The 13,506-nt window shown below is 41.2% G+C and overlaps 1 protein-coding gene across 1 annotated transcript in view; it reads right to left on the bottom strand.

Annotated features, from left to right (window-relative positions):
* lrp1bb (low density lipoprotein receptor-related protein 1Bb) overlaps nt 1–12,881 on the bottom strand; it is a 264,366-nt gene extending 251,485 nt beyond the window's left edge. The window contains exon 1 of the mRNA XM_038720173.1: nt 12,003–12,881. Coding sequence (XP_038576101.1) covers nt 12,003–12,093 — 91 coding nt within the window. The 5' untranslated portion in view covers nt 12,094–12,881. The remainder of the gene's footprint in view (nt 1–12,002) is intronic.
* Between the last annotated feature and the right edge of the window lie 625 nt (nt 12,882–13,506).

Raw genomic sequence — 13,506 nt, 5'->3', positions numbered from 1 at the left:
GAACCCTGGTTGACTGGCTAGCACTGTTATTGCCTTCCGTGTTGTGACTTAAAATAATCAAATAATCTGTCTGTTTACCTGACTGCGGTACTAAATGGATTTCCCTGTTTTCAGGATCTAACTGCCAGACCTCACACTCAGAACTCCGGATCACCCAGCCCACACTGCCTGCACCGGGACTCACCTGACTGCTAACAGGAACACTAGTCTCCCCCTGCTACTAGTCAAACCCCACAAGCACACTTTAGACCCCAGATTCAAACCAAACCCCAGCCACCCACTCTGCTTCATCCTGTTGTTTCAAATAAATAACCTAATTCACATATTCTGTCTCTGGCCTGCTCTTGGGTTGGATTCTGAAACCTGAGAGTCATCTTGAATGCTTTTTATATTTTTAAGTTTAGCAAATATATGCAAGTCTGGTGAAATGGAGACCCTACATTGCCTCTAGGTGTGAATGAGAGTGTGAACGTGATTGTGACAGTGTTAGCCTGAGACAGAGCGGTAACATATTGATGTGTTTGCCTGCCTTTTGCTTTGTGCATGCTGGTATAGTCTTTTATACAAAAATCACCACTCTGTGGTTATATGCCTCCACCGAGTTAAGGTTTACTTACATGTCTGTCTAGATTCATAATGTTGTGAATACTTGGAAGAAATTAAATAAAAGGTATGAAGTGTATTTTGGATGGAAGTTATCACTATATTGATGGTGTATGATTCCAATGAATATACATTGTTGAACAGATCAATGAAGGATTATCATAGATGTATTGGCTAAACAGGTACACATGTACTTGATTACTATGTAAAGATGGTACACTATATCTACACAAAATGTGGTGCTATATGTTGTTTGCAGTCACCGGATTCTGCCGCTCAAATTCAGAATGAAGCAGGAAGTGAAAGGCAGAATGGACGAGATGGAGGATAGCCCATACTGTGCTGGTTATTGTTTACTCATTACGTCATCCAAGTCAACGTGTGTGAAATCTGGAATCACTCACTTCATTCTTAAATTATAGCTAAAAAACATAGACTGCATAAAACAAGGACCATGACGTGATAGGGTTGGGAGCTGTCTATCAAATTGGCACCCGACGATGTCTACAGTGAAAGATTGAGATGGACGATGACATAAAGCCTACGTTTTTATGAAGCACGTCATCCTGGAGCAGAGGGAAGGCAAATATGGCCACCCAGAGGATGATGCGCAAAGCAGAGCTGGTAGCAGAGATGGTGACAGAGGCAGCAACATGCAAAAGTCAGACAGCTTGCCCAGCAGAAGTGAGAGAAGAGGAAGAGGTCTTTCATGATACCTAATCACAAAAAGTCTGGCCAGATTATTAGCCTCAGCTAAGGCTGATTCAAATACAATCAGCAAAAATAAAGGAGCCCTCCACTGATTTAGTGAGGCAGGTGCAATCTGTCCGACCACCAGTGAAATATTGTGACAATCTCCCCTTCCAGAGTTATGGTGTTGAATAATGGCCCAAGAAGTGTATTTCCTGAAAGCACCAAAGACGTATTGATCAAGGTCATTTTGAGGTCACAGTGACTTTTGAGTCAAAAGTGTCGCTAATTCATTGTCCGACCAACTGTGAAATACGGTCCTTAATTCTTGAGTTATGGCAAAACAAACTTTTGTCAGGTCACAGTAAACTTGACCTTTGAAAACCAACGACCAAATAGTTCATCCTTGAGTGCAAGTGGACATTTGTGCCAACTTTAAAGAAATTCGTCTGCAAGTTACATATGTCATATATGCAATAGTACTACACCTGGAATATATGTTTTGGAACTGTCCTGTTCTCTCTCAGTTTTGGAACCATGTCAACCCTGTTTTATCAGATTTACTTGAAATATCTTATGTTCCTTATCCTGGTTTTTGGTTCTTTAATGATAATGTTGATGTTACTTTGACGCAAATTCAGTATAAAATTAAAGAAAACTATAATTAAGCACTGGTTCTCCCCCGATATGTGTCTGAAATTGTTGTCGGTCCACAGCCTTATCAACATTGGAACATACTACTGCACGACTCGGTAAGGCTCGACCAGCAACTGTTGAAGCCTGGAAAACTTTTTCATCCAATATTCAGAAAGAGTCAGAACTGAAATAACTTTATTTAATACCTGCCCATTTGTTGCTGCTGTACCTGATGACCTTGGATATGTCTGTATTAAACCTCCACCCTCCATCCCGATTCAAAATCAATAAAAATGTTGATCACAAAAAAAAAAATTTCGAGGCATTCCTGAGATATCTTGTTCATGAGGACGGACAGATGGACGGACTGCACAGAAACATAATATGCAGCAAGTATGAGCATTGAACATTTATTTTGAAAGCTTTTAAAAATGTTCTAGTTGAATACCTTATACCTCCCCATGAACCAAATATATATATGCATACTCAACAATATAGCACGTACCTAGTACTAGGTACGTGCTATATTGTTTAGAAGGTTGAGTTTGGACGACACACCTACCATCTCTACATTTGCACAGCTGTTTATCACAGTGTGTTTTAAAAACAAGACTAATATTGTGACTGTAGCACCCTTGGCAATCCATTCAAAATGCATTGTTGGCTTCTCATTCTTTGTGTCAGTCTCAGGCTTTCCATTGGAATTAAATAGGAACAAATGAGGTATGGTCCAATGAATTATTTATTATTATTTTATTTATTATTATAAACGGTGTATAGATGTAAAATTAGGCAGAATCAACATTAAATAGAAAAAAATACCAAAAATAAAAAATGTGCAAAACTATCCAATCATTCTTCAAAAAAAAAAAAAGGAAAAAAAAAGGGCACTAATAGTTGATGTGTCCCGGGCCACAAAAGCAATCACAGCAATGTACTCTCTAAGAGAAACATATTAAATCTCAGTAAATCCATATGGGTTTTTATTTCTCTGGGGTTTTCTTCTTGGCAAGGGCTGTGTCAAAAACAAGTGGCCCTTATCAGGCACTGAGCAGGGAGAGATACCTGTGACAGGCGACATGTTTGAAGCCCAAGTGCTTAATCTCTAGTCTCTGCTACGGAGCAGTGAGGCGCATCACTAAAGCAAGAGGGAAGTGACTGCACGCATTTCAAATCAGCCGACACGAGAAATGGAACGGAAGAAAACCACGTAGCACGAGTGCGAGAGCACTGTGCTAATCGTATCAAAGACTTCTACAAACAAACATGGGTGAACTGTGATTGATGGGAACGCAGTTAATAGGACTTCCAATCCAACACTGTGTGAGATGGGAGGGTGGCAGGGACCAGAGATCAATAGCAGCTCGGAAGCATGTTAGGGAATCATACTAAATCAGATTGATGACAGCTGGTGGTGATGTATTTGGAAATCTAATTTTAACACAAAGTAACTCAGTGACAGTGCTGCCACAAGCCTGAACTCAATCCTTGTGGGCTAACAGTATCACAGCTGTACAGAGAGAATTGTGTGCTTGCTGCAGGTGTTCGTACTGTAAGGGCAGCAGTGCTGCTTTAACTTTGATTTTAAATTCATGCACTATGCCATGAAAGTGAAGTAAATTATTCATCCTTACTGGAAAACTCACAAATATTTTAGGCCCAAAAACCTCTTTTAGTGCACCATCAAGCTTTGACTTACACTGGCTCCTCCAAATTGATATTGAAAGAATCAGACTGGTAGACATTCTTAGTGCAGCCCAATAAACCTGCTGCACATTTGATGTAGCCTCTTGCTTTTTGCACACAGGCTTGAAAAGGATGCAAGTTATTTCCCTTTCTATCTCCCATCTAACTGGACTACAGTGAGCTCTGCCAGGGAAGCCTGCCACAGCATAGACAGGGCACAGACACTCAGTTTAGAAACGCATCATCTGTGTATGTGTGCATGAATTTTCTGTGTGTTTACGTTTGGGTGCATTTTCTACAATATATCTGCCGTTTGTCAGAAAGTCTGCCTTTGGCAAGTTTGGTAACCAAGAAACCTGTAATGCTGTGCGCCTTAGGTAAATCCTGTACACAACACACTGCTTTGCATCTTTACTCAAGATCATTCCACTCTGTGTTTTCATCTTCTGCTTAATGGCTGAAATATAGTGCAGCTCTTTAAAGGCAATGGCTTGAGAGAATGACTGAAAAAAATCAGGCAAAATAGAAAAATCCAGTTCTGTGGTTAGCTGTAAATATTTTATGTAAACCCATAAAAGAAAATTATGGATTATTTCAGAAGTGTACATTAAATTGAAACAACTCAATGGCTCAATATTTCTTAATTTCTCAGTGTGCCAATTTCAGGACACAGCACAGCATCACCAACTGGCCTTAGGTTTGTCTGGTGAATGAAGCTTGTGGGGTGGATGGATGAATCCCTCCCCTGTTCTGGTTTTCTGGGCCAAGTCTGCATGATGGGGCCATGAGCCCTCGGTCTGTGCCAGGTGGCAGCTGGGAGAGAGAGTCCCCAGCCAGGCTTCAGCAGCCCTCACTCTGGTACTCTGGCCACCACCGTTGCCACTCGGGGCTCGACACCAGCTCTTCTGACCTGCAGATTGGTCATGGTCCGCCTCCAATAGGTGTGTCCCACCATTCAGCAAATCACCATTTTGTCTATGCTAGACAAGAATTTTTTTCCTGCAAAATCTGAGCTGATCACTTTAAATCACATAGTGATGTAACACAGCAGAGCATCAATCTTCAGTCTATTCAAGAAAATTCAATTCTGCTGTGTCTGGTATGGACACTAGCAGGAAATGTTCTCTGTCTACACAAAGTGATGAAATCTTAAAGTATTAATCAGCGAGATGCTTGTTGCTGGGGCTCGCACACAGGCTCAGCGCATACAAGCTCATACATTAACCAAGGGATCTCCATATTGCCAGTTTAATATTTGGATGCAAGTGTGTGCCAAAAACTACAAGAGCTTCTTCAAACAACAATGAACAAACTCTCTGTGCATGGTGGATTGCTCCCACCAAAGACGCCTCTTTGTCGACCCTTAACTCATTTTAAATTAACGGTATGCTTCATCGTGTTAACGTGGACAGCTCATTTCACTAATAAAACGTTTTCTCTGTGATTTTGTCAGTCTGGAGACTTCAATAAAGGTACAGAAGAATAGCAAAACACCTCCAGCAAAATGATTTAGGTCAGCCAACAGCATGCCAATCAGTCAGCTAATCAATCAAAAGAGCTCTGTCCTTTTTGCAAGGATAGACAACAGCCATCAGTGATAAAAAAAAGACAAGCCAGTCAAGTGTAAGGTTAAACTATAAAATAGTGAAGTTAATGTCCCGGCTCCCTCTCTATATATATTTGAACAATGCTCTATATCACCTATTCCCATGGCAACACAACCTCTGCAGGAAAGGTCCCTGATACCTTATTTATGCTAGCCAACTGGTCAAAAGCTGATTAAGTGAAGGCTACCGCTGCAGTTCCTCTAGGCCAGTCTAGACAGAATGGACCTAGGTGAGAGCAACAGTACCATCTACAAGGATCCACTGCTGCTGCATTGAACACCAGTTCATGCCGAGAAGAGTAATGCAGGGGGGGGGGGGCATCTCCTGAGGGTGCTGCCTCCATTCAGCTAGCAGTTCACCCTTTCAGACTGACTGAAGGACTTTTTGCCTGAGACAGAGACACTTTCCCCCTTGGAGACATCTCCAGAAAGATGTTTTCACTCAACTCAGGCCTCACTCTCCACACCCAGCTGCATACTAACTTTAACCTTTACGATCCAGAAAGTCCATGGCAATGCACACTACACCGCTGTGCCATAAAATATATATAGTACAAGACTGTTTCATAGTTTGTTAATTTGTGTTTCAGCAGATGGTCTCCTTTGTGCATGTGCATAGGTTTTTCCCTTTAACAAAGGGCATTACATCACCCTTACATTTCATTTTATGATGCATTCTATCTTATCCATCACCCCTAATGACCTCATACTCAACTCAACTTGTGAAAGGAGCGGTTTATCCTCCACCGCCCTTATGAGTCCCATTTTCATTAGCATATTTGGCAATAAAACAGTTATGCTTTCTTCCATTAATAATTTATATACACTTTTTTATAATCAAGCCATTTCAGCATACGGCTAGGCCCAGCTCTTGGATTCAACTCCAGGCAAGATGAGGCTTATTGATTCATAATTCACATTTTGAATTATCTAACATTTCAGAAACCCCATGCCACCCACATAATGGAGTCTGCCCACAACATCATCCCAAATAGATCATGTGGGTCAAAAATGTAGCTCCTCCTTCCATTGGTAATCAATGCCACAAGTCAATTTACAGCCAATGGCTTTCAAAACCTCAGCCAATCCATTACTGATTCAATTGTAACCCATTAAGACTGTGTGAGGTGATATTAAAGGTGACACTATCAAAAGCCAATATCTTCATTCAATTTGTTTGTTCTGCAGGAGTCAGCCCAGCCCCACTGTTACTCTGTCCACCATGATGAGACGCGTCGGGGCTGGTTCACTGCTGCCTCCGGTAGCTTGAGGCCACACTTCACCTCTGCCCTGAGATAGATGTAGGAGCTCAGTGACAGCAACACTTAGCTGACATCACCAGATAGATGTGTCAGCTGTTTTAATGTCTTTTCATAGCTTGTAAAAGACAGAATGCAATCCTGCAAAAATGCTGTCTAAGCACTTTGCTCAGACAAACCTCAGAAAAATAGTAGACTACTATTATGTTGTTTGTTTTACTTTTACGGGGAAAACTTAATATTGAGGTTTGACAGAAGTGCTTAATCTGCACATGTACAAACTGCTGGCCTTCTCAACACGTTACCAGCTGACAGGCTTTTGTGACGACTTGTCTGGTTTTCCAGCCAAGACAATCTTGTGAAGCAATAGTCAATAAAAAGCATCTGAAGTACAGAACACAGAACACGAATGCCAATAATAACACCAGCCAGTGCTGACTTCTACTTGCACAAGAAACATAGTGCTGACCAGTGCATCCCCTCCCCTTCACCCCGACCTCTGCCTTCACTTTATTTACTCTTTCCAAACCAGGTTTAACTGGAATCTACATGTGGTTTCTCCAATCACTAGGTGAAGACAGAGCAGACGGGTGAGTGCAGGCCACCTTCCATCCTGAGGATCGCCTATTGCTGAGGTGGACACTTTTGCTGCCGTGTCAGAACAGGATGCGGACTGAAAATTGAGCTACAAAGGAGGCCTTGCAGCTGTCGGCCTCATTTTCTGTGAATGCTTCCCAGAAAAAGACGTAAAACAGCTATGAAAACAGAATTCAGTACAACTTTTGAAGGTCAACCGTTAGTCACTACCCAGCAGTCCTCCTGTAAAAACGACATCCTGATCTGCATATATCACCAACTCAGTGTCAGGTGAACATCTTAGAAAGGTCTCAGGACCATCAAAAACAAAACGATTTTTTTGGTTCAGTGTTGCTAAAGGCAAGTGATTTACATAATCTCCATTTGGTTGCAATTTATCATGTCCGACTGCAATTTAGGGACCAATTTCCTGCTTCCAAGCTATCTCTTAAATGAGTAAGGATACAATGGTGACATTAAATAGAGTGAACATTTATTTAACTCAGCAGCACTAAGGAAGCAGAGTTATAGATAGTCTCTGTGCAGACGACAGATATTATTAATGCCCAAATCCCTGATTTGTAACATCGTGTCCTTTGCTGTAACACGAGCAGTCTGGCTTTGATGACATAGTGATGCAATAAAATCTGGACAATTTCAAACTCTAGAAGTTAAGGGCTAAACATTTGACACTATCATGAACCATGAAAACAGAGCATATGTAAAAGGCCTTTTGTGCCTAAGAAATTTTTATCAATAGTGTTATATGACTTACTATTAGGTAATCAAATCTGGCAAATGTTGTATTTTCTAACCTAATATTTATTGGTAATAATACATAATGCACTTATAATCTATTTTTCTCCCTTTTTTATTTTTAACTAAACAAAGTTTTATGAACTGTCTTAACCCCATGACCACCCAATTTTAACTGGGGGACACTGAACAATCAGAAACTGAAAAAATGCCTTATAAATCTTAAATAGATTCTATTTAATAAATAATTATAATACATACATTTATTGGTATGGTGCTTTAAAGGTACTCAGAGGCATTGGAAATAGAAACTACTTACAGAAAAGAAATATAGTTCCTCAGCAATGTAACAAATGTAGAAATTACCCCTGGATGATCCACCATGAGCATTTAGCATTTACCTAAACCCAGCATGCACTTATTGGTCACGAAAAACTTGGGTGCATTTGATTTATGTCACTTTGTGTGCTCTGAAGTTGGTGTGTTAAATCAGTGATTACTTAAGGTAGATGCAACGTTGTTTTTAAACTATGCCTAGGTACAATAATGCTATAAAAATACCCACAATCATGTCAGCCTTATTTTAGTGCATTATTGTGCATTGTTGTAGCTACTGTTTACGAACCGCTATGCCCGGCCCGGGTGAGACTGCACATATCCTTGGGACACTTAGCCAGTAAAGCTCTGTGGAGCTCTGCAGCCGCAAACACACTAGCAGCTTTAGACAGGTTTACAGACAGACAGACAAACAGACCAGCATCTTCTCTGCTGCAGCTGATGATTTAACACCTTTCTTTAGTTCCATTCTCACACTGTTTATCACATTCCTCTGTTGACTTTCTCCCCCAAATAATCACGAGCAACTGCAAGTAGAAGAAATTTCAGTATTTTTCCGATTTGTGTACATTTCTAGTAGTAGTTAGTTAGCTACAAGACACCCCTGCATTTAAAAAATGAAAACATAAGGTAACAGATCTAAAAAAAAAAAGAGCAAAGAAAAACATCACTAATAATGTTATGAGTCCTTCTTTATTTAGTACTTCTAAATAGCATGTATTTACTGTATCTATGAAATGTATAAAAAGAACAAAGAAAATAAATACTACAGCCTGAAGTTTATCCTGAGGCTTTTTCCCTCCTCTCCCATGCTTTTATCCAACTAACTGACGTTAAGTGGTACTCCTGTGATGTAGTGGTGCTCTTCCATGAAGTTAGCGGACTCACAGGAGACAGATCCAAAAAGAATGGCTAAGATCGAAGCAGCACAGACTGAAACATCCTGACTTATAGCCCCAAGTATGGGTCTAAAAACACTGGATCCTAAATTTGCCGAAAATGCAGTAACATCATCAGGGTCATTTTTTGCAGACAGGCCCTTGACTGTTCACTGCTTTTACAGGCTGAATTGTACTTGTGACAAGTCAACTGTGTAAAATCAGTGGAGTGCCGCTTTGCTTTGTATGTGAAAAGCCATCTCAGTCAATTTGCATCATACATGTTAAAAAATAACAATTCATGTTTTTTTTAATTAACAAATTAAGTATTGTGTGGTTCCCAGTCAAAAAGAATAATAATAGAACAACAGAAAAGACAATTAACTCATCGTTAAGGTCGTACAAGGAACAAATCAGTGTTTCTTCTTCCATTCCACTAAGTGGTAAATGATCAGTTTCCAACAGGGCACATTAATATCTGTCTTCTTGGTTGAACAATAATTTACAACATAATTCTCTGCACTATATTCATATTGTATGATACCTAAATGTTTTGGTTTAGTCCATATGTCTTAGTGGTATTGTCAGTTGATACCAATATGGAATTTTTTGATGTGAAGAGATGAATTAGGAAAGAGGTGGTCACTATTTAGTGACTAACTTAGAAAGAAAATCTATAGACTGATTTTACACAATAACTCTACTGGTCAACACACTTCACATACACACCGAACAACTTCATCTAGATTTTGTGCTGGCCTTTGAGCACGTACACCCACTGACACACCTGCACTACACTTGCGATACTATCTCACTTAATTAGCTCCTAAAGGCAGACTTCCCTGCATAAGTGCATGGACCTATCTGTGTCTTCCACTATACTATCATCTTTTAAATGGGGTATACATTTCAAACAACCTTGAGCTGTTTGTACTAGATGATGTTTATCTGGTGGTGAGGTCACTGACTGAGACCAAGGGTATTTTGGATTTAAAATAAATTATAATAAACAGGCAACACTCTGATGTGACCAAACTTCTGGAGTCTGTCGTTTTGTCAGATCAGCAGTGCCATGCCGACCCGGCCAGGTCGGCCTGCTCAATGTTAGATGAACGCAAGTGATAGGGGCTGGAACACGGTGGGGGCATTTCAAAGAGGCAATACCACTGTATGAATGAGCCTCTGGAAATGCTTCGAATTCAAGCAGAGAAAGTCACAGGCTCACTTCTTGGCATTCAACGTAACAACGCTGCCACCACAAAGCAAATTAATTTCTGACTAATTAGGCTAACAACCAGCTTTGGTGTTGGAAGTAATAAGAAATGCTATTATCATTACCGTCCATTTAGACACAGCTACGAGAGCTTTCATTTACTCTCACTCCAAACGCAGAGGAGGAGCAGGACGGCATCGGTTTACAGACAAAGATGCAGGTCCCATCTATACTTTAAGATCTGTGTGTGTGTGTGTGTGTGTGTGTGTGTGTGTGTGTGTGTGGATAGATCTCAGCTTAACTGTTCTCAGTTGAAATATTGCTGTACTAGCCCAAATGAGAAAATCCAATGCCACATACTTCTTCACTTTGATTCAAGCTACACTAATAAAGCTCAGTGCTGCAATGCTGACAACCACAAACTCCCACAGTCTTTTCAAAATTTCAGGTGTGTGAAGGGGCATCCTCGGGGAGCTCAAGATACAAATTCATCTCTTCATTGCATGCGCAGAGAGAGGTAACAGCTCTTTTCTTTCCTACTGTGATTGGCAGGCAAACTCTAAGTCCCTGTTTTCCACGCTGGGGACGGTCTCAAAACAAACCAGTCTTGACTCTCATTGCTATGTTGGAGAATGAAGATGTAAGGGAACTGTGACCTGGGGGTCGACAATCAATGCATATACTGTACTATATTTTACATTAGTATTCATTTATGCTTTTTTGTTGTTTTTAAAAATTGCCAAATGTTACTACAATCAATGTCCAGTGCCCATAATTCACCATATCTCTACTTAAATGAGAACTCTGGAGGGAAAAAAGTGTAAGCATAAAAATAACTGTACAAAATAAACATTTCCATTGTAGCCTACTGACTGTTTCACCTTTGAAGATCCATATGGTTATAAAACTTGCAATCGTGATACTTTCAATAAGTAGTTAATGAATCTATCTGAGACATGCCTGAGGCAACACAAACCGAAAATGTGCTTGAACTCTATTCTGCAAATAAAACAGCCTAATAGAACTTAGTTTGGGTTGGCCTCAATGATCTCTACATCCCATATAACATTAAAGGGAAAACAGCACTCAGCATGGATACAGCTGTCATGTTTTGACAGAATTCTAAATCAGACATTCAACAGTCAGTGTGCTGCTCAGAAATTAGTTCCCCAACATCCCCATTCAGGTTGCACACCCCACTGTAGGTCCAGAGTTGACCGTGCAGAACAAGTCCGATCAATTGCGTCTCCATCAGATGCTGAGGTGAGCCCACGGCAGAACTACAGGCTACAGCTCGGGGGGAGACAAAATACACTTCGGCACAGCGATATTTTCACCTGCTGCACTGTAGGTTAGTGCTGCTAAGCGCCTGCAGTCAGACCCACTGAATCTATTCCGATACAGCCTCAAGAATGTTCCTGAAAATGCAACAATGCAAGATCTCTGCTAAATGCGCATCGCCAAGTTCAATGTGTTGGAAAGGCGTTATCGTTGTGGTTTATCAGCTGGGACGCATCATAAGCTAATGCAACATTTTAACACGCTGAATGGTTACACAGAAAATATGCAGACTTCCAGTGTGGTATCCTACTCATTTTCAACTCTTTATCGTTTATGAATTGTGATTTGGAAGGAAAACAGAGGTTTAAATCTTGCAACTGCACAACATTTGGCGCCCGTAACGACACCAGACTGCACTAAGACGGCCCGCTGTGCCAAGTTTCACCGGACTGCGCATCCCCGACGGCCCGGTTCTTCCTTACCTTTCTCCTCGTCCGGCACTGTCGAGGGCTCGGCGCACGGAAATAATCCCGAAAATAGGGCTAGAAAGGCGAGGAGAAAAAACTCGGACATGTTTTCGGAGAGCGGGCTATAAAGAGCCACGGTGCTTCTCCTGGTCCTGCTCCTGCTCCGGGTCCAGTCTCCCCCTCCACCACCACCCGGTTGTCGAGCGCCGTTATTCGGTGATGTCCAGCGGAACCGGTGCGCAGAACAGTGCAGCGCTCCCGCCCGCTCTGCGACACGTGCACACCGCCGCTCTACACAGCGAACAGACGCACCGGAGACGGCAGGAGAGATGAGAGGCAGAGGGACAGGGGGAAGGCGGGGTGGGAGTGTAGGAGGATAAAGAATGAGTACGTTTCCTGCCTTTTCTCAATGATTAAACGCCGTCAAGGTGGCGCAGCTAGCCCGAAATCTCTCATTATTGGTTGGCTGTTCAGTCAGTGGAGTGCGGCCCATGGGTGTTCAGAGGAGGGTCTTCACAAGAGAAGAAAAAGTCAGAGAAGGTAGGATGAGGCATGAGTAATCTCAGCACTCACCACTGTCTCCAGTCAAGCTCAAAGGCTGTATACTCCCACAAAACCCCACATAGAGAATTAGCTTGTAGCCTATGAATCTTATAAAATAGCAATGTGTGCAATCGTGCGTGACATTAGACACTGCTGAGCTGTACAGGACTTGTTTACAATCGGGCCAAGGGCACGTAAAGCTAACACTGAAGAATAATTGGTAGAATACTTAGCTTTTAAAATCATTCACCTACATTGCTGCCTTTGTACTGTGATTTTTGCAAGAGAGTTTGACAAACCACATTACAGAAGCACAGCAAAATAAAAAATTTACTTTTAAGCCCCCTGACTCAATGGATGTGTACTGCTGAGATAAACCTCCTCTTGGTAAACCACTGCAGGCTGCTTCTGCTCTCTTTTGGCCTCTTGCTGCTCTGTATGCTACTTGTGGAAACAGTGAAGAGTTAAACCTTCAGTATAAAACAGTACATTCTATCACTCTATATTCTGGTTCGGTAAAATTAAAGTTCTGATCTTGCAGACTACAAGCGTTAGTAACAAATTTATGCTAAATTAGCTATCATGGCAATATAATTGTCATGGTAGCAACAGAGATGGTAATTGCAAATTAGTTATTGCAAGAAAACACATTTCTGTTTAATAAAATGTCTACCTATGGCTATGTGGTTTTCTTGCAATACCTCATTTCATAAAGATCACTGCAAAGTTTTCAACCATTAGTGGTGTGGGGTAAGATAGTTCTTTTAAATTGCTGCCTCTAAGGTCAGCAATGAGCTTGAAAGGTAACGTGTCGTGAAAGTGTTGAATTCATTTTGAAGATCTGCAATTCCCTGAAAACTAAACAAACCTGATCTGCTCATGAAGATCATGTGATATAACAGAAAGCTCCAAATGGACCTTGAAGTGAGGGTGTTTTGTTGCCTGCTTTTCAAATATTTCAGCCATTTAACATGTC

Source organism: Micropterus salmoides, unplaced genomic scaffold (assembly GCF_014851395.1).
Source record: "Micropterus salmoides isolate LMB-PRFRI ecotype aquatic unplaced genomic scaffold, ASM1485139v1 Ms_hic_scaffold_15, whole genome shotgun sequence".
In the NCBI taxonomy this organism is placed as follows: Eukaryota; Metazoa; Chordata; class Actinopteri; order Centrarchiformes; family Centrarchidae; genus Micropterus; species Micropterus salmoides.
The sequence above is the reverse complement of the archived record's forward strand: the minus strand, read 5'-3'. Positions and strand labels throughout refer to the sequence as shown.